This window comes from Choloepus didactylus, chromosome 3 (assembly GCF_015220235.1).
Source record: "Choloepus didactylus isolate mChoDid1 chromosome 3, mChoDid1.pri, whole genome shotgun sequence".
NCBI lineage: Eukaryota > Metazoa > Chordata > Mammalia > Pilosa > Megalonychidae > Choloepus > Choloepus didactylus.
Genome location: NC_051309.1, coordinates 217,265,726 through 217,288,378, shown reverse-complemented (window position 1 = coordinate 217,288,378; position 22,653 = coordinate 217,265,726). Strand labels below are relative to the sequence as shown.

The following is a 22,653-nucleotide window of genomic DNA, read 5'->3' as shown; positions in this document are numbered from 1 at the left end:
TACCCTGTTCCACCTATATTGCTCCCAAAAAGGGTCACATTAGAAGAGATGCTTCCTCATTCTGTCCTTCAGACAGACTGAAGTAGTAAATTCAAGGTGCATGACAATAATTGGGCAAAAGTCCCAAGCCCTAGGGATATCAAGACTTTTCAAATTTATTTTTAACAAACTAAGTAGTTGTCCACTGTCACCTTCCAAGAAAAAAAAAAAAATCAGAGGTTTCCTATCTCCCTCATAAAAGAGCTCAGATTAGAGGAAAGGTTAACCATAAAGTTTCCTTTTCTAATTGAATGTTACCTAAAAATACCACAACAGGAGGTTACTACAAAAAAATAGCTACCCAGAGAGGACTTAAAATAAGTTCCCTTTCTAAAATTAGATATTTATTCTAGAGTCCTTAAAAACCTCTTTAATGAGTATGGTTCCAAATAAAAATCTGTGAAGCATCTTAGGGAAACTACAAACTTAGAATTTAACAGATACTTCTATCCTTAAAAAGTCTTCATTTAAAAAAAGATCTTGTTAATAAGAAAAGCTATTTTTTTATCAAAACCACTCTGCAAGCATTTTATGTTTTCTGTGGGTAGAATTCACAGATTTTAGAAAACAATGTTTTATCATAAATACGATTGAAAATAATTTTGTGTTATACATACAGACTTTTAAAAAATTATTAAGCCCTGCATTCTCTTTAAGGTGTATTTAGGCAACATACTGGCCCCTCAAAATGTACTAAGTTTGTTGATTTGTAAGGGACATTCCCTTCATTTGTACAAATAAATGAGGACTTAAAATCATCAGGAATTGGACACAGCTGAGCAACTTAGGCTGCACAGGCAAGTAAACTTAAGGAACATTAGTATATTTGTAATGCTTTAGTGATCTTTTTCATAAATTTAATCTGGTCTCAAAAAAAAAGTTGCAGTGTCTGAAAAATAATACCTTCCGGAAAGGAATTTTCTTATTATATATGCATGATTTTTTTGAGATTTCATCAGGAACATAATATACTCTATAGAACTATTTAGCAAAACACAGACATACATACATATACAAACACATATGATATGGCTTTCATATTTTAACATCTAATTATGTGACTTTTGTTATTCTAATATTATAGGTCATTATCATGTATATGAAAATTTTGAGGAAGTGATTTTTCAAGGATTTAAATTGATGTACTTAATTTATTAACACTGGTAAAGCTGATCTCAGGAACCTCTTTGAGTAACTAAATTCTTCTTGCTCCTAATGAGTGTTTAAAACAAACTAAGTTTTGAAATTAATAAATGGTATAGAAACAGGATGGATACTATGCATTGAAAACACCCTTCTACTTGTTCCACCCATATTGTTCTTCCTTATTAGCCTTCAGGCCTGTCCTACTGGATAACACAAAATACCCGGAATCAGCTTTGCAAATCATAAAACATGATATTTTACATGCTTCACAGTACAACTATAGTTTGTTCAACAATATCATGGCATTTCCAACAACACTGTCAATTTGGGAGAGAGAAGCAGCTCAGTCTGTTCCCACATATACTGATTTGTTTAAAGCACCAGTTGACATATTAATCAAATTTTATGGAAATAATATTTTTCTGCCTCATCTCAAGTGAAACGGCTACTATATTTCTACGAGCCCAGCTGCTTCTATGGAATCTTGAATCTCACTCAAATAATTTTTCTCCTGATTACAAAAAGAAATCTTAGCAGAAGATATGATTGATTAGTTGTATATTCTCCTGTATTAATCTTTTAAAAGATAAGCATTATTTCATTAATTTAAGAAGCAGTTAAGTCTATTACTCTCTTCCCTAAGCTAATACCCAGGAGTTTTCATATAGTTCCTTAGCTAAGAATTAATTGTGAAATTTAGGATTCTTACTTAAAGACCGAGCCAAATAAACTATAAATAAAAATGAACATATATTATATGAGCTGTGTAAATGTAGTGTATGTGGCTCTTTAAATCACCATATATGAATTCATGAAAGGAATCTACTTGTAATCCATCATCTAATGATGACTGCCCATGAGATCCTTCTTTATATGAAAACTCATGGACTTCATTAGACTTACATAGTCCCAGAAGTAATCAGCAGATTGGATAGGTTTATATATTTCTACTGTATGACAAATGCTTTTTTCCTGTTCCAATTAAAGTAGGGGTTGAAAAGCATCTGAAAAGGCAGAAAATATATACATTCCTAAAATCCTAGATTAACAAAATGACTATGTATATATTCTTTATAAAATGCTTGAAGATCATTTTACTCAAGCATTTCAAATTAGAATCATTTTAATTACATCTAGTTGTCAATCTAAGCAGATCTAAACTATGAGTTTCACTACAGAAAGTTCACAGTGTTGGATGGAAAACTTTAATGATCTAAGCTAATTTGATTATAGTAATTGTTATGGCTGTCTTAACAGAATTAAACATAGTGCCAAACAACAGCCCTCTCCCTCCCTGTCATTTCTCCTAGAATCTTGTACCATGCTATATTCTAAATATCTCAGTTTAAAAGAGTACCTGTGTGAGAATTTAAGTAAATCACAAGGAATAGTTTGCATAGGAAGGAACTGGGGTAATTAGCTTGAAGCAACAGGACAGGATTACTCTATTTATCAAGGAGATGTATATGGAAATTGTCAAACCATGGCTAAGTACATCTTGGGGAAATACCTGACAGGTGGGTGACAGAGAACACAAAATAAATAAATAAAATGACTGATATGTCACAGAAAATATAAAATCTCAAGAGGAGTTCTACATAATATTTTGATATGTTCTTATTTTTAAGGATTTATTTTCTAGGACCCCCATGGAAATAAGAAATTCTTGAGAATCCCAATCTCTATCAACCCAAAGTCAACAGTAATTACACATTTAGTTAGAGATGGTTTCCCATGTGGCAAAGTTTATAATCACCGTAGAAAGTATCCTTTTTCTCTCTGAAGGAGTGCTTTTGTGCAACCTTTGTGAGACTTTGATTACCAGTCTTGGTCTGATTATAGTAAAGATCATAGACAGAAGTTGAAGAGAGTGAAGGAACAGAATTATACACTTTCCTTTCAGTTGCATACTTTCCTTCTTAGTAGAAGATATGATTGATTAGCTGTATATTCTCCTGTATCAATCTTTTAAAAGACAAGCATTACTTCACTAATTTGAAAATGAGTTAGGTCTATTACTCTCTTCCCTAAGCTAATACCCAGGAGTTTTCATATAGTTTCTTAGCTAAGAATTAGCTACACCCGAGGTGCAGGGAGAAACGCATGTCTCCCCATACATAACACACATTGGCCTTGACCACCCTGAGGTCTACTATACCACAGGCCCTTGAGGGCAGCACACCCTGGCAATGAGAGGGGTCCACTCCACACAGATACTGAAGCTTTGGGCTTCAGTCTCCCTGGCTGAGCCAATGGTGGGCAACCAACTAAAGCACAGATGACTTGTAAGCCCTCTAGGTCTTTTGATGTGGTCTGGCAAAATTAGCTTTTCCAAAGTAGGGACAGGCTGGCCAACCAGGTTCTTGTGATAGGGATTTGATTTGGCAACTAAGGAAACAATCATACAGCAAGAGTTAAAGCTGAAACCTAAAAAAAACAGCCATGAGGAAGAATACGGCTAAGTTTGATCATGATCAGATCAAAGTTTGGAATTTTAAAGAAGCACAGTTGAAAGCAGGAATAGTGAGAAGATATAGAAAAAGAAGAGTAAGAGATCTCAGGCACATAAGGTAGGGATACTACAGAGAAGAGTTACCAACACCCTTGGCTTAAATTCTAGAAGATTCCCTGGATACAATTCCACTTTCTTGAGCCCTAGTGAAAATGAAGTTCTAGTTCTTCCCCATGGAAATATTCTCTCCTTTATGGATCCTTCACCTCACCATTCCTTCCGCTTCTGTTCTTTACAAGCAAATGAAATCTTCCTTCTCAAACACAGTGAGGTGTGTACTGTACTAGTAATGTATTAAATAAAAAGCTGGGTTCAAGTCCCCTTTTGCTACTAAATAGCTTTGTGATCCTGAATAAGTCTCTTTTTTAATCTGATTCTCCCATTTCTTTTTAAATACAATGAGAAGGTTGGCCAAGGAAAATCTATCCCTAACCTTCAAAGAAAATAAAAACAAGACTACCTTGCACTGTAATTGAAATTCTTCATTTTTCTCCTTCATATGCTTTAAATAAATCAATAAGAACCCATTTCTTAATGAGTTTTAATGGGTTAAGTATGGTTTATATTTAATATCCTATGAGCTTCTCTTTATTCTAGTCAGAAAAGCTTCATTATCAAAACACCTCTACTTTCATTTATCTATACCACAAGTGGTAAACTCTATATATTATATATTCAAATTTGAACCCCATAGCAAGACTTTAATGGATTAATATGGAAAAATGAATTGGATGTCTCTCCTGTGTGAGAAATCTGCAAGGCAAAATTATCAAACTTTTGGCACTCAAAAGTCAATAAAAAAGGAACCCTATGGGATTTTTCCAGGAATGATACTCTAGTACCTAATTCACTGCTTAATCTAATAAATCAGAAACTGTGGTATAATCAATATAATACTACCGTAAGCTCTCAGTGAGATTCTAATTTTATTTTCTTGGGACTTTATAGTATGCATAGCTACACAGATCTAATCCAAGTGTCAAAATCATAATTCAATAGCATTTACCAGGGGAAACACATTTAACCAAGCCAGTGACAAACTGAGAACAAGTTTCAAAACATGGTGTAGTAGAAAGAAAAAGAAAGCCAATGAAATTAAATTTTAAATTTTTGTTTTATATAGCATCCAGTAGAATTCCACATAGGGTAAAATAAGGCTAGCAAAATGCTATTGCTTAATCTGCATTGAGTGAAAATCAGAGTGATGTTGTATTTACTCATAAAAATTTCAAATGGCTTTTACATTTTAAACTATAAACATAGCTCCTAAAAATAGTAAAGAGAACTGCTTTCCACTGTTCTCCTTTTGCATCTGTGGACGGAGATACTTAAAATGAGAGTAATGAACCTTGATTACACTGATACAAAGCAGCTCCTTGGGAAGTCCAGAGCGAGGACTAGGCATTAACCTAGATTTTCCCAGCACTGCTCCATATTTTTATCTCACTCTCTTCTCTTTATCTTATTAACTCATGTATGGATCAATTGACACAAACTACATCAGCCTCCTGTGGAATTAACCCTTAAGAGTTATTTTCACTCTTCCCTTGCTGATCTGACATTTTACCTTATCAGTTCAAGACCCTCCTTTATAGCAAGGAGGGTTGCAATCAGGCTTGGTTTTATAACAGATAACAGATCTTCTGAAAGCTATATTAAATGCCGTAATTCACAATGGAAAAGAAGCACCTAATGTTTTGAAATAGCATTTGGATATTCCAGAGATTTAGACCAAAATTGCTCAGTCATTACCAAACCCTACAGATGATTCCTTAAATACTATGATTTGAGTATTGTAAAATGGATAGTCACCAGCCTTGGTTCTTTTATTTTCCTGCTGATAACTCCGAGACGCATGCAGAGGGTTAGAAGTACCTTCTACCGCTAGGTCGTTCACTTTTTTTTTTTTTTTCAACAAATATTACCTGGCACTATTTTGAAGAAAGAAGAAGCTGAAGCCTGTTCATAGTAGGAAATTCCTTGTCCGTAAAACTCCTAATTGCAAAATTAACAGGTCCGATTTTCAATATCCCAGTGCCAGATGCAATAAATTTAAAAACATATAGAGGAACATAAAAATTGCCAGGGCTGTGCCAGACTGTATTCTGTTGCTGACAGGCCAAAAGACTTGATCAGCTTAAAGGGGAGGGAAAGCTTCCTCCTCTTAGCAACCACTCCTGTTTCTACCATTCATGATCTTACCCAAGTCCTTCTTTTGAATTTATGTATATTTCAGGTTTACATCACCTCCGGTATTGAAAGGTTTTAGGGAGGAAACACAGATACCTGAAATGAATGGTCTTCCTGCCATCTTTTTGATTTGTTGACAATGATGTATAACACACCAAACTATGATGAACTTACCACATATCCAATTGCTCCTTTTACCGACTGAGAAATAGAATGTAGTAGGTATCTCTTACCATTTGAATCCACAATGGTGATATTGGCAGAAGCACTGTCATTTCCTAATTTGCTGATCACTTTGCACATATATTCTCCAGAATCAGCCAGTGACGCTTTGTTGATGCGAAGTTCTGACTTCCTGTAAGATCAGGACCAAATTGGTATAAGTAAGCTTGACAGAAAGACAATATATATCAAAATATATTTTTCTGTAGTTTCAGAAATTGCAAACTCCACTCCCCACATAGAGCATATTAAAATACAGCTTGCTATTACTTAGATTTGATTATATGATCCCATCTAGAGTAGAAGTAGGATACACCATCGTTCAATTATAACATAGACATAGTCTTAATTTTATCACCAATTCAGTAGTTTACAGGATTTTTTGCCTAATTTTTCGTTTGTTCCACCCCTACCCCCTCATACACACACACTGTGTCATAGATTTTTCAAACCAATTGACAAATTTTCTTTCCTCTCTGAGATCTAAATGTCACCTGCCACTAAGATTTGGGGAGAGAAAAAAGTGTGAAGTCACTTTTACAAATCTCGTAAGGATAGATGCTGAATGAGGATTAGAATAGATAAAAATGCTCTGTATTCCTCTTCTCTGTAGAGTAGCATCAGCTATATTATGTTAATTCTGCATGAAGAGGATTTATCATTTTCAAAAGAGGGAAGTGATCTTTCCTTAAGATTCTCACTGCTGGCAGTATGGTACCACATGAGTGGTTCTCAATACTGGAATAAATATTTATGCAACCATAGCACACACTTTTAGAAAACTCTGAATAGGAAATCACTCATCAGCCTGTAATTTAAGGACTCTCCAAGTTCTAAAAACTTAGAACCACTGGGATTGGCTCAGCATCTATTTTACTGAAACCTTTTCCAAGCATCCTTCTAAACGACACCCTGCTCATTCTGACTGCCTGTGCTCCCAAGAAGAGGACAACAGGGAGGAAAGAAGGCAGGAAAGAAACATAGCAATCCAGAATTCTAGGCAAACCATCCACAAATTAGACCTTGCTGGTTTTTCTGTGAATTTCCTGGTGTTCTTGTCACATGATATTATCAATCACATTGGATACTATTCTCTATCAGTTTATCGAAATGAACCAACCACCCATCTTCACACAGAAGAAGCATTTTGGCTTTCCTTCCCTGTGACTTTGCTTATATGTCATTCTTCCTCCTAGAATGGATCTCCACATTTCTAACCATCAAAATCTTAGCCAATCAATGCAAACCTAGGCCTACAATCAAAATAAATAAAAAATAACAAAAATAAATAAATTAATTTTTAAAAATTGAAAAAAGATCTTAGCCAACCTTCAAGGACCATTTCATTTCTCAGTTCCTTCATCGAATCTTTCATGACCTTATAGCTGGAGCTGCTCTTTCCCTTGTCTAAATTCTAACAGTCCTGAATACTTCTCTTACGATACTTCTTTTTATTAGAGTTCTTTTGGTACGTCTTATCTCTTGAGCTAGGACATCTGCTTCAGAGAGGAGCCCACATTTTAAACTTATTTGTATCCTCACAGAGTATACATTATCCCTTTGTCCTCAGCGTGTCCTCAAGCACGACTGGAGGAATGGTGTTTAAATGAAGGAAACTTGTGGATATTCCCACGTAAACTCTAAGCAGGACCTACTGTTCCTAACATTGACTGCGGGAAAGGAGGATACACTATTCGGAGGGCAGAGAAGGTCTCAAGGTGTACAGAACAAGGTTGGTCAGTAACGGCCAAATCAACAGGTGGGCTGAAAATTAACCTCAATAGCCATGACAGAGAATGATGTCAATAGGCAATCTCGGCAAAAACAAAATAAAATGTCCTATGCTCAAATAAGTTTGGAAAACATTAGGTTTAAAAAAGACATGATTTTTTTTTAATCCAACAAGGTTTCTCAGAATCTTTAATATGCTAATGTGCACCATGGCTCTCCAAGAAGGGTGTATATTATTTAGTTTCTCCCAAACTTACTTGACCATGGGATTCTTGTCATTTACATGACATACCTGTTAATAGTTTCTGAAAATAATGATGGTCCACATAACAAAAGTATGACAAGTGAACCTAATACAGCCTCATTTATCTACATAATGTCGAGTCCACCAAAAGCCATTTATGCAGGACATTTGCGCATTAATCAGAGAGGTTATGCATAAAAAAATTTCCTTGAAGTATATCCCTATAAACCAAACTAACCATTTTGCTGGGAAGCACCTAGATATTCAGTTTTAATAATAAAATAAACCACCTTCTGGAGGGCGGGGCAAGATGGCAGACTGGTGAGCTGTATGTTTTAGTTACTCCTCCAGGAAAGTAGGTAAAAAGCCAGGAACTGCGTGGACTGGACACCACAGAGCAATCTGTCTTTGGGCATACTTCATACAACACTCATGAAAACGTGGAACTGCTGAGATCAGCGAAATCTGTAAGTTTTTGCGGCCAGGGGACCCGCGCCCCTCCCTGCCAGGCTCAGTCCCGGGGGAGGAGGGGCTGTCAGCTCCAGGAAGGAGAAGGGAGAATTGCAGTGGCTGCTCTTACCGGAAACTCATTCTACTGATTCAAACTCCAACCACAGATAGACTGAGGCCAGACACCAGAGACTCTGAGAGCAGCCAGCCCAGCAGAGAGGAGACAGGCATAGAAAAAAAACAACACGAAAAACTCCAAAATAAAAGCAGAGGATTTTTGGAGTTCTGGTGAACACAGAAAGGGGAAGGGCGGAGATCAGGCCTTGAGGCGCATATGCAAATCCCGAAGCAAGGCTGATCTCTCTGCCCTGGGCACCTTTCCTTAATGGCCCTGGTTGCTTTGTCTATTAGCATTTCAATAACCCATTAGATCTCTGAGGAGGGCTGTTTTTTTTTTTTTTTTTTTTTTTTTTTTTAAATCCTTTTTGCTTTTTCTAAAACAATTACTCTAAGAAGCTCAATACAGAAAGCTTCAAAGAATTGAAATTTGGGCACGTCAAGTCAAGAGCAGAACTAAGAGAGCTCTGAGACAAAAGGCAATAATCCAGTGGCTGAGAAAATTCACTAAACAACACAACTTCCCAAGAAAAGGGGGGTGTCCGCTCACAGCCACCATCCTGGTGGACAGGAAACACTCCTGCCCATCGCCAGCCCCATAGCCCAGAGCTGCCCCAGACAACCCAGTGTGACGGAAGTGCTTCAAATAACAGGCACACACCACAAAACTGGGCGTGGACATTAGCCTTCCCTGCAACCTCAGCTGAATGTCCCAGAGCTGGGAAGGGGGAGCAGTGTGAATTAACAGAGCCCCATTCAGCCATCATTTGAGCAGACTGGGAGCCTCCCAACACAGCCCAGCAGCCCAGAACTGCCCTGGGGGGACGGCACTCACCTGCGACATAGCACAGTCATCCCTCAACAGAGGACCCGGGGTGCACAGCCTGGAAGAGGGGCCCACTTGCAAGTCTCAGGAGCCATACGCCAATACCAAAGACTTGTGGGTCAGTGGCAGAGACAAACTGTGGCAGGACTGAACTGAAGGATTAGACTATTGCAGTAGCTTTAAAACTCTAGGATCATCAGGGAGATTTGATTGTTAGGGCCACCCCCCCTCCCCGACTGCCCAGAAACACGCCCCACATACAGGGCAGGCAACACCAACTACACACGCAAGCTTGGGACACCAATTGGGCCCCACAAGACTCACTCCCCCACTCACCAAAAAGGCTAAGCAGGGGAGATCTGGCTTGTGGAGAACAGGTGGCTCGTGGACGCCACCTGCTGGTTAGTTAGAGAAAGTGTACTCCACGAAGCTTAGATCTGATAAATTAGAGATAAGGACTTCAACTGGTCTACAAACCCTAAAAGAACCCTATCAAGGTCAGCAAATGCCACGAGGCCAAAAACAACAGAAAATTATAAAGCATATGAAAAAACCAGACGATATGGATAACCCAAGCCCAAGCACCCAAATCAAAAGACCAGAAGAGACACACCTAGAGCAGCTACTCAAAGAACTAAAGATGAACAATGAGACCCTAGTACGGGATATGAAGGAAATCAAGAAGACCCTAGAAGAGCATAAAGAAGACATTGCAAGACTAAATAAAAAAATGGATGATCTTATGGAAATTAAAGAAACTGTTGACCAAATTAAAAAGATTCTGGACACTCATAGTACAAGACTAGAGGAAGTTGAACAACGAATCAGTGACCTGGAAGATGACAGAATGGAAAATGAAAACATAAAAGAAAGAATGGGGAAAAAAATTGAAAAACTCGAAATGGACCTCAGGGATATGATAGATAATATGAAACGTCTGAATATAAGACTCATTGGTGTCCCAGAAGGGGAAGAAAAGGGTAAAGGTCTAGGAAGAGTATTCAAAGAAATTGTTGGGGAAAACTTCCCAAATCTTCTAAACAACATAAATACACAAATCATAAATGCTCAGCGAACTCCAAATAGAATAAATCCAAAAAAACCCACTCCGAGACATATACTGATCACACTGTCAAACATAGAAGAGAAGGAGCAAGTTCTGAAAGCAGCAAGAGAAAAGCAATTCACCACATACAAAGGAAACAGCATAAGACTAAGTAGTGACTACTCAGCAGCCACCATGGAGGCGAGAAGGCAGTGGCACGATATATTTAAAACTCTGAGTGAGAGGAATTTCCAGCCAAGAATACTTTATCCAGCAAAGCTCTCCTTCAAATTTGAGGGAGAGCTTAAATTTTTCACAGACAAAGAAATGCTGAGAGAATTTGCTAACAAGAGACCTGCCCTACTGGAGATACTAAAGGGAGCCCTACAGACAGAGAAACAAAGACAGGACAGAGAGACTTGGAGAAAGGTTCAGTACTAAAGAGATTCGGTATGGGTACAATAAAGGATATTAATAGAGAGAGGGAAAAATATGGCAAACATAATCCAAAGGATAAGATGGCCGATTCAAGAAATGCCTTCACGGTTTTAACGTTGAATGTAAATGGATTAAACTCCCCAATTAAAAGATATAGATTTGCAGAATGGATCAAAAAAAATGAACCATCAATATGTTGCATACAAGAGACTCATCTTAGACACAGGGACACAAAGAAACTGAAAGTGAAAGGATGGAAAAAAATATTTCATGCAAGCTACAGCCAAAAGAAAGCAGGTGTAGCAATATTAATCTCAGATAAAATAGACTTCAAATGCAGGGATGTTTTGAGAGATAAAGAAGGCCACTACATACTAATAAAAGGGGCAATTCAGCAAGAAGAAATAACAATCGTAAATGTCTATGCACCCAATCAAGGTGCCACAAAATACATGAGAGAAACATTGGCAAAACTAAAGGAAGCAATTGATGTTTCCACAATAATTGTGGGAGACTTCAACACATCACTCTCTCCTATAGATAGATCAACCAGACAGAAGACCAATAAGGAAATTGAAAACCTAAACAATCTGATAAATGAATTAGATTTAACAGACATCTACAGGACATTACATCCCAAATCACCAGGATACACATACTTTTCTAGTGCTCACGGAACTTTCTCCAGAATAGATCATATGCTGGGACATAAAACAAGCCTCAATAAATTTAAAAAGATTGAAATTATTCAAAGCACATTCTCTGACCACAATGGAATACAATTAGAAGTCAATAACCATCAGAGACTTAGAAAATTCACAAATACCTGGAGGTTAAACAACACACTCCTAAACAATCAGTGGGTTAAAGAAGAAATAGCAAGAGAAATTGCTAAATATATAGAGACGAATGAAAATGAGAACACAACATACCAAAACCTATGGGATGCAGCAAAAGCAGTGCTAAGGGGGAAATTTATAGCACTAAACGCATATATTAAAAAGGAAGAAAGAGCCAAAATCAAAGAACTAATGGATCAACTGAAGAAGCTAGAAAATGAACAGCAAACCAATCCTAAACCAAGTACAAGAAAAGAAATAACAAGGATTAAAGCAGAAATAAATGACATAGAGAACAAAAAAACAATAGAAAGGATAAATATCACCAAAAGTTGGTTCTTTGAGAAGATCAACAAGATTGACAAGCCCCTAGCTAGACTGACAAAATCAAAAAGAGAGAAGACCCATATAAACAAAATAATGAATGAAAAAGGTGACATAACTGCAGATCCTGAAGAAATTAAAAAAATTATAAGAGGATATTATGAACAACTGTATGGCAACAAACTGGATAATGTAGAAGAAATGGACAATTTCCTGGAAACATATGAACAACCTAGACTGACCAGAGAAGAAATAGAAGACCTCAACCAACCCATCACAAGCAAAGAGATCCAATCAGTCATCAAAAATCTTCCCACAAATAAATGCCCAGGGCCAGATGGCTTCACAGGGGAATTCTACCAAACTTTCCAGAAAGAACTGACACCAATCTTACTCAAACTCTTTCAAAACATTGAAAAAAATGGAACACTACCTAACTCATTTTATGAAGCTAACATCAATCTAATACCAAAACCAGGCAAAGATGCTACAAAAAAGGAAAACTACCGGCCAATCTCCCTAATGAATATAGATGCAAAAATCCTCAACAAAATACTTGCAAATCGAATCCAAAGACACATTAAAAAAATCATACACCACGACCAAGTGGGGTTCATTCCAGGCATGCAAGGATGGTTCAACATAAGAAAAACAATCAATGTATTACAACACATTAAAAACTCGAAAGGGAAAAATCAATTGATCATCTCAATAGATGCTGAAAAAGCATTTGACAAAATCCAACATCCGTTTTTGATAAAAACACTTCAAAAGGTAGGAATTGAAGGAAACTTCCTCAACATGATAAAGAGCATATATGAAAAACCCACAGCCAGCATAGTACTCAATGGTGAGAGACTGAAAGCCTTCCCTCTAAGATCAGGAACAAGACAAGGATGCCCGCTGTCACCACTGTTATTCAACATTGTGCTGGAAGTGCTAGCCAGGGCAATCCGGCAAGACAAAGAAATAAAAGGCATCCAAATTGGAAAAGAAGAAGTAAAACTGTCATTGTTTGCAGATGATATGATCTTATATCTAGAAAACCCTGAGAAATCAACGATACACCTACTAGAGCTAATAAACAAATTTAGCAAAGTAGCGGGATACAAGATTAATGCACATAAGTCAGTAATGTTTCTATATGCTAGAAATGAACAAACTGAAGAGACACTCAAGAAAAAGATACCATTTTCAATAGCAACTAAAAAAATCAAGTACCTAGGAATAAACTTAACCAAAGATGTAAAAGACCTATACAAAGAAAACTACATAACTCTACTAAAAGAAATAGAAGGGGACCTTAAAAGATGGAAAAATATTCCATGTTCATGGATAGGAAGGCTAAATGTCATTAAGATGTCAATTCTACCCAAACTCATCTACAGATTCAATGCAATCCCAATCAAAATTCCAACAACCTACTTTGCAGACTTGGAAAAGCTAGTTATCAAATTTATTTGGAAAGGGAAGATGCCTCGAATTGCTAAAGACACTCTAAAAAAGAAAAACGAAGTGGGAGGACTTACACTCCCTGACTTTGAAGCTTATTATAAAGCCACAGTTGCCAAAACAGCATGGTACTGGCACAAAGATAGACATATAGATCAATGGAATCGAATTGAGAATTCAGAGATAGACCCTCAGATCTATGGCCGACTGATCTTTGATAAGGCCCCCAAAGTCACCGAACTGAGCCATAATGGTCTTTTCAACAAATGGGGCTGGGAGAGTTGGATATCCATATCCAAAAGAATGAAAGAGGACCCCTACCTCACCCCCTACACAAAAATTAACTCAAAATGGACCAAAGATCTCAATATAAAAGAAAGTACCATTAAACTCCTAGAAGATAATGTAGGAAAACATCTTCAAGACCTTGTATTAGGAGGCCACTTCCTAGACTTTACACCCAAAGCACAAGCAACAAAAGAGAAAATAGATAAATGGGAACTCCTCAAGCTTAGAAGTTTCTGCACCTCAAAGGAATTTCTCAAAAAGGTAAAGAGGCAGCCAACTCAATGGGAAAAAATTTTTGGAAACCATGTATCTGACAAAAGACTGATATCTTGCATATACAAAGAAATCCTACAACTCAATGACAATAGTACAGACAGCCCAATTATAAAATGGGCAAAAGATATGAAAAGACAGTTCTCTGAAGAGGAAATACAAATGGCCAAGAAACACATGAAAAAATGTTCAGCTTCACTAGCTATTAGAGAGATGCAAATTAAGACCACAATGAGATACCATCTAACACCGGTTAGAATGGCTGCCATTAAACAAACAGGAAACTACAAATGCTGGAGGGGATGTGGAGAAATTGGAACTCTTATTCATTGTTGGTGGGACTGTATAATGGTTCAGCCACTCTGGAAGTCAGTCTGGCAGTTCCTTAGAAAACTAGAGATAGAGCTACCATTCGATCCAGCGATTGCAATTCTCAGGATATACCCGGAAGATCGGAAAGCAGTGACACGAACAGATATCTGCATGCCAATGTTCATAGCAGCATTATTCACAATTGCCAAGAGATGGAAACAACCCAAATGTCCATCAACAGATGAGTGGATAAATAAAATGTGGTATATACACACGATGGAATACTACGCGGCAGTAAGAAGGAACGATCTGGTGAAACATATGACAACATGGATGAACCTTGAAGACATAATGCTGAGTGAAATAAGCCAGGCACAAAAAGAGAAATATTATATGCTACCACTAATGTGAACTTTGAAAAATGTAAAACAAATGGTTTATAATGTAGAATGTAGGGGAACTAGCAGTAGAGAGCAATTAAGGAAGGGGGAACAATAATCCAAGAAGAACAGATAAGCTATTTAACGTTCTGGGGATGCCCAGAAATGACTATGGTCTGTTAATTTCTGATGGATGTAGTAGGAACAAGTTCACTGAAATGTTGCTATAGTATGTAACTTTCTTGGGGTAAAGTAGGAACATGTTGGAAGTTAAGCAGTTATCTTAGGTTAGTTGTCTTTTTCTTACTCCCTTGCTATGGTCTCTTTGAAATGTTCTTTTATTGTATGTTTGTTTTCTTTTTAACTTTTTTTTTCATACAGTTGATTTGAAAAAAGAAGGGAAAGTTAAAAAAAAAAAAAAAAAAATAAAAAAGACAAACAAGGAAAAAAAAAAAAAAAACAAAAAAAAAAACGATGTAGTGCCCCCTTGAGGAGCCTGTGGAGAATGCAGGGGTATTCGCCTACCCCACCTCCATGGTTGCTAACATGACCACAGACATAGGGGACTGGTGGTTTGATGGGTTGAGCCCTCTACCATAAGTTTTACCCTTGGGAAGACGGTTGCTGCAAAGGAGAGGCTAGGCCTCCCTGTATTTGTGCCTAAGAGTCTCCTCCTGAATGCCTCTTTGTTGCTCAGATGTGGCCCTCTCTCTCTGGCTAAGCCAACTTGAAAGGTGAAATCACTGCCCTCCCCCCTACGTGGGATCAGACACCCAGGGAAGTGAATCTCCCTGGCAACGTGGAATATGACTCCCGGGGAGGAATGTAGACCCGGCATCGTGGGATGGAGAACATCTTCTTGACCAAAAGGGGGATGTGAAAGGAAATGAAATAAGCTTCAGTGGCAGAGAGATTCCAAAACGAGCCGAGAGATCACTCTGGTGGGCACTCTTACGCACACTTTAGACAACCTTTTTTAGGTTCTAAAGAATTGGGGTAGCTGGTGGTGGATACCTGAAACTATTAAACTACAACCCAGAACCCATGAATCTCGAAGACAGTTGTATAAAAATGTAGCTTATGAGGGGTGACAGTGGGATTGGGAATGCCATAAGGACCAAACTCCACTTTGTCTAGTTTATGGATCGATGTGTAGAAAAGTAGGGGAAGCAAACAAACAGACAAAGGTACCTAGTGTTCTTTTTTACTTCAATTGCTCTTTTTCACTCTAATTATTATTCTTGTTATTTTTGTGTGTGTGCTAATGAAGGTGTCAGGGATTGATTTAGGTGATGAATGTACAACTATGTAATGGTACTGTAAACAATCGAAAGTACAATTTGTTTTGTATGACTGCGTGGTATGTGAATATATCTCAATAAAATGATGATAAAAAAAAAAAAATAAAATAAACCAACTTCTAAAAATTTATCAAAATATAACAATATTAGGAAACGTCTCCCTGTCAAATTCTGTTAATTTTTAAACCTGGTTTTGGAATATTCAACTATAGTGGTTTTTTAATGGGTTATCAGCAACTTAGATACTTTGTCCATATAGAACAAGTATCCTTTATGGCACATACTCATGAAGAACAGTGAGAAACAATGGGCTAAATATAATAAGATTTCCCAGCCCAAAGCTTAGCATAGTTGGCTGCAAGAATTTTTATGTCCATCCAGGGACCCACTAACAATAATAGAGAAAAACCACAAAGAATATCAGAGTAGGCAATAATATTCTAATTTTCAACACAGTAGAAAAAGTGGATTCCTGACACAAAATAGTAATTTTTCCTGTTAACCTCAAAATTCTATAATAAGATCATTACAACAATCCCCCAAGAATGTAGTTGTTCCCTTCTTTCACATTTATATATACATCTAGGAACACTCCTTGATTATATATGGAGATCTTCCTTGATATTTATGTGCAATTAATATTTTAACTACTGAACTGGATTGAATTATAAGACACATGGTAATCAAACTTAGAGTTTAATAATCTTAAAGGGATAGTTCTTAAAATCAAAGTTCTCCCAAGAGACCTAGGCAGTATCTCCTGGAACACTATTCCAAGTAATGTAAGTAGATGTAATGCTAAAAAAAGAAAAAGAATTTTAATAAAAAAAAAATTACTGTGCCTAAATAAATGTTGCATTAAACAAAATTAAATAAGATTATCCACAACAGCACTTCTCAGATTCTTTTTTATGCAAATATGTGTCATGAATTCCTAAGACAGGCATGATATGTGGTCACAGAATCCCCTTTCTAGAGAGAATACCCTTGGGAATGTAAGGGCAAAACATCAATGGGCCAAGACCAAGATTCAATCTAATCAAGTTCAGCATAACAAATACATTCAGGTTCAAAAATCAGGGGCAGAAATACAGGATGGGAGAGACATGCCTTGACAACAAATCATACAAGGAAAAAAAATGTTTCAGTCAGCTGCACAAGTTCCACATTAGCTCCTTTTACTTAACTGTCAAAAAAAAAATAGAAAAAAAAAAAGAAACTAATACACTCTTCAGTCAAATTAATGTTAAAGCAGAGCATAAATCAAACAGGGTAAAAGTCCCAATACACTCTTCACTAGAATGCTGAATTATGTTTTGGTGTGATATTTGAGGAAAAATATCAGTAGCTCGAGGACTTTAGAAGAAGGTGATCAGAATTGAATAGGCCCTAGAAATCTTATCCTGGAGAGGGTTCTGTTGAAGAAGCAGAGGTTCCACTGGCAGGCAGTTAAGAACAAGATGTGGGCAGCCATTTTAATATATTTCATGGTCATCATTTGGAAAATTAAATGACTTGAAGTTGCTCTTAAAGGTAGAAGTAAGTTTTGTAGAAAAAAGAAGGCATAGCTTAGATTATTACAAGGAAGAATTTTTGAGCTATTGAAAACTGGATAGGCATCTTGTGAAAAAGTTAGGTTTTCTCTTTGGAAAGATTCAGGTATGGATAATCACCTATCAAAAATACTCTCACAAGACTATCTTTATGCTGAAAAGGTTAAATTAGATCGAGGGCTATTTTTTTGCAGCAAAATCCTGTTTTAAAATGAAACCTTAAATTAGAGCCTTATGTTTTAAAATATTCTAAAGAGAAGAAGTACTCAGGTCAAAGTGGTTGGCAATCCTTTTGACAGTTCTAGAGGAGCTTAGTGTTCTCCAGGGACACAATTTGAACACCACTGATCTAGTAGATCATTGGGGCCCCTCTGAACTCCAATGATAAGTAACTGAGAGTCTTCAAACTCTGTATCCTAGAGTAGGAGTGGGAATTAGTAGGAGAGTAGAAGCAGCCAAATCTTTCTTGAAAATTATAGATGGCAAAAGATTTGGGGCTTAGATAAATATAGATACAACAATTTTGTTCATCTCTCCTCATAAGACTACCATACACTGTCTATAGAAAGTAAGTCAACTCTTGGAGGAATTTTTGAATTCCCTTCCAATTATTAAAAAAAAAAATTTTGCTCTATAAATGATGAGTATCTGGGGATCTCAGAAGGGTAGAAGTTTCAGTCGACTTTCATTGTCTAAAAGTATTCAAGGAGTCAATTCATGTTAAGTGTTTAAAACAATGTTTGGAATATAGTAAGCTCTCAATAAGTGTTAGCTGTTACAATAATTACATTACACATTTTTGAAATGTTTAGATTTTTATAATAAGCATGCAGTACTTTTGGAATAAGAAAAATAATAAAATGTAAAATGTAAAACTAAATTGTATACTAATTGATTTTTAAGTGGAAGTTCTGAATATTAATTTCTTTTTTATTTTATATATCAAAAAAACATAAACTGTGTATTTTTTTTAATATGTACTCACAAGATTGATTCAAGTTACAGTAGTTATTATCTTAGTTTTCCTTATTTAACTGCATTCTTCCACCATAGATGACGAGCTCAAGGCAACTTAAATGAATGTAAGGAAGATCTGCTCGGTTTACACAACTCCATTCCTCTGATGCCCAAGGAATCCTGTGGACTGTGTGTGTGTGTCTGTGTGTGTGCACACGCACAGACTCAATACTGCTTCAGATACTGCTGTATTGCTAACAGTACCACAGAAGGGCAGAGAATTGGGAGAGTGACTTCTTAGGCAACTAAATACAATATGGAATCAGGCACTGTACCAAATGCCTTACAACAACCATATGAAATAGACTTTGGGTACTCCCATTTGGTACATAAGGAAATCTCAATTTCCTTACACGTGAAGCTGAAGTGACTCTGCCAGAGCTGCTTAGCTAATAAGTGATGGAAATATATATAAACATTTTGCATTATAGAGTCAAAAACTTCAGCACTTGATAACAGAAGAAATAATTCGTTTTACAATTTCAACAAATCAATTAGAGCCGATTTCAAACAAAATTAAAATATATAAGGGCTAAAATGAAGAGCTGAGACCAAATTAAAGGCATTCAAAAATGTGTGATATACACAAACAATAGGAAGTCAGCCTTGAGTAAGGTTAACATAGAACAGATATTTACGTGAGGTCAATCTGACAGCCCCACATATGATTCTATTACCCAGCAGCCTCCTTAACCTGTTTTCTTGATCAAAATCATCCACCAGGCAAATGAAACTAGAACAAAAGGATAAAGAGACATACAATACCAGGGAAGTTTCTATTTCTTTTAATTGGTCCCACACATTGCTTAGCCAAACAAAATAAACAAAGGTTGAAATGTGAATTTGAGATCACAGGAAGAACATATAGGAATGCAGTTTATAAGAAGGAACAGGGATAAAAGGGGAATAAGATTTTACAAAATAACAGAACTTGGATATTGGTGTGAAATATTTTCATAACACTAAGGGATTAAAAGGAAATTCTGGCTCCTATGTACAATCTATATTATAAAATGTGAAAAAGAAGCCAAGATTAAGGATTGGAAAATTGTCAACATTTTACTTTGTATAAAAGAATCCCAGGAAAATCCTAAACCTCAAAATAAAATCCACATCTGCTTGGCTGATCACAGCCTAAGATGAGATTTAAATCAAGTAATCAACTAACCACTGCAAAGCCTTTAACAGACTGAACACCTTAGGGGGAAAAAAAAGAAACTATGAATCTATAGATGAAACTGAAAAATCTGATGGTTTTTATTAAGATATTGCTCTAAGCCTGAACATACTCTGAGCGCTATGCTCTGACTTTACTAGTTAATAATATAGTTTATAGCAAAATCACAAGTAGTTCTGAAAAGACATGGGACTTAGAGTCAGACCTATTTAAAATCCAAATTTACCATTGACTAACATGATCTACAGCAAAAAAAAACTTAACCTCCTTGGTTCTCAAGATATAAATTTATTTAAAAATAGTATAACAATAATATTCATTCTACATATATTTACAGGATATATTAAAATAACAGACCACTTTGCAAATGTTAATTAAACTTAAATCCAGTTTGGTTCTTTAAACCTAAAAAAATGCTGACAATATTAATTAGTTTTTTTTAAAAAAAGACCACATAAAAGATGACAGAATACTCAATTCTGAAAACAAATAAGGTGATCACTTATCAAGAAGCTGTCCACTCTACATGAAATCTTATTTTTAAAAGATCACATACGTTAAATGTTTTACCAAAAATAATTTACTGTCACATAACTTGAGTAAAATACCCGCCCCCCCCCCCCCCCCATTTAGCTAGCTCATGCAAGGGTATTGTTTAAAAGAAGTAATTTCTGAATATTAGCCTTCTTGATATAATGGGATTTTATTAGTATGTAGACCGTGCTTTTAGCTGTCTGGACCAATGAAGCCAATATGAAAATGTGTTTCTGAATACTAATGATACTTTTATATGTCATCCAAGGCATATGACAAATTACCTCTTTAAGTATACATGTGCCCTTTCAAACACATATCCATTCCAGTCAGCTCACTTTAAAATAAAAAAAATTCCTTTGTTCACTTCATCTACCTAACTTCATTTGCTACTCTCCATGCATGTGACTGAATTACTTGCCAACTTCAGATGCTTTGTTCTCCTCCTTCAATCTCGCTGTCTTTCTCCTCCCCTTCTTTCTAAGAACCGTCCCCTGCCCTTAAGTGGGCCCTCTCCCCCCATCAGTATTAGCTTCTTTGTAGTGCATCCTGTGATTACTGCTACCTTAGAATTTAAGACAGCATTATAACCGTTTCTGTCTCACTGTCCTCTGGGGTCAGGGACCAGAACTTAGCATCTAACTCAGGGACTGACACACAGCAGTTTGTCCAATTAAGGGAAAAATGTCCCATTCACTCTCCCACATTTACCCCCTGCTCCATTCTGCGCAGCCGCTTTACTGCTCTACAAAACGTTCTTTTTTCACTGTAACTGCCCACCCCATGTCACACACACAGTCACTGGGAATTCTCTCTTGAGCAGAGTTAAATCTGTCTCCTCACAGCTGCTCTTGCTCACCCAGACCCCCCTCTTTTCAAATCTCATGGCACTAAGCATCAGGCATCTATAATTTAGCACTTTATTCTATAGTATGATGTGATGTGCCAGATATTTCATCTCCCTAATTAAATTCTGAGTTACAATAAAGCTGAATTTACTTCAATATAAATACTAATTTTCTAAGATCACTATTTGAAAATGAATGGGCTGTTTAAAAACACCAAAGCTGCCCAGCTCTAACAATATTCCAGCACATGAGCTCCAGAACTCCTATGTTTTAAATGAGACTGAACTAAATAACTCTACACACTCCTTTGAACCCTTTGTTGTAGAGGTAACACCCTAATGCCACATTGATTTCTCCATATGCCTAGCATGAAGCCTTTGCTGGGCCTGTAAATATTACTGATTTATTCCAACAGCCACATACAAATAAATGAAGTGGTTACTCTGCACGTGCAGTGTGCCAGTTTGAAGCTGTTACCAACCCCAGAAGAGCCATGAGCTTAATCCAATCTTGTGGGGTGGGACCTTTTGGCTGAATGTTTCCATGGAGATGTGACCCGCCCAACTGTGGGTGAGACCTTTGATTCAATTATTTCCGTAAGTGTGAGTCTGGCCCTCCAGGGTGAGTCTTAATTAGATCCCTGGAGTCCTTTAAGAGAGCTCATGGAGAGAAAGAGCTCAGAGAAGCTGAGAGACACACTTTGGACAGAAGCTAAAATATGTTAATCCAGAGTTTGCCCCCAGGGGAGAAGCTAAGAGCTGATACAGACCCAGATGCTTGGAGATGCAGACAGAAAGATGTTTGGAGATGCTAAGCTAAGAGATGAGGTTCATAGTTTGCCCCAGAGAAGCTAAGTGAGAACCCACAGACACATAAAGAGAATCAGAAGCTGAATGCAACACAACCTGGGAGCAAAGGACCAGGAGACGCCCACCAAGTGCCTTCCCAGCCGACAGAGGTGTTCCGGACACTATTGGCCTTTCCACGGTGAAGGTATCCTCTTGTTGATGCCTCAGTCTGGACACTTTTATGGCCTTCAAACTGTAAATATGTAACCTAATAAATCCCCTTTATAAAAGCCAATCCACTTCTGATATTTTGCATAGTGGCAGCTTTAGCAAACCAGAACATGCAGGTAACTTAGTTTCTTACTAACTTGCTCATGAGTGCGTAACAACTTTTTGGTAGATGTCCTATAAAATCAAAGCATAAGAGGGTATCCTTTTGTTGTTTCTTCTGTTATCATACCTGAGGTTTCACTAGAACCTTCTGAGGTGTAAGTGAGCTTGGAACCACCATTATACATGTCACATTGATTAAGGGACTGTTTAAAAAAAAATCCAACATAATTATCTCTTCTTTAATTTTAAAATGTGGTTTGATATTAGAAGAAAA

General features: G+C 36.9%; 1 protein-coding gene across 13 annotated transcripts in view; it reads right to left on the bottom strand.

The window, feature by feature from the left end:
- NRG1 (neuregulin 1) overlaps positions 1–22,653 on the bottom strand; it is a 1,140,254-nt gene that overhangs the window by 161,246 nt on the left and 956,355 nt on the right. For 12 of the 13 annotated variants that reach the window (XR_005216042.1, XR_005216043.1, XM_037831331.1 and 9 more), the window contains exon 3: positions 6,121–6,242. The exons of the other annotated variant lie outside the window; for it this stretch is intronic. Coding sequence is in view for 10 of the 12 variants with exons in the window: in XM_037831331.1 (XP_037687259.1) it covers positions 6,121–6,242 (122 nt within the window). In the remaining 2 variants the exon portion in view is untranslated. The remainder of the gene's footprint in view (positions 1–6,120; positions 6,243–22,653) is intronic. 13 annotated transcript variants of the gene reach the window in all.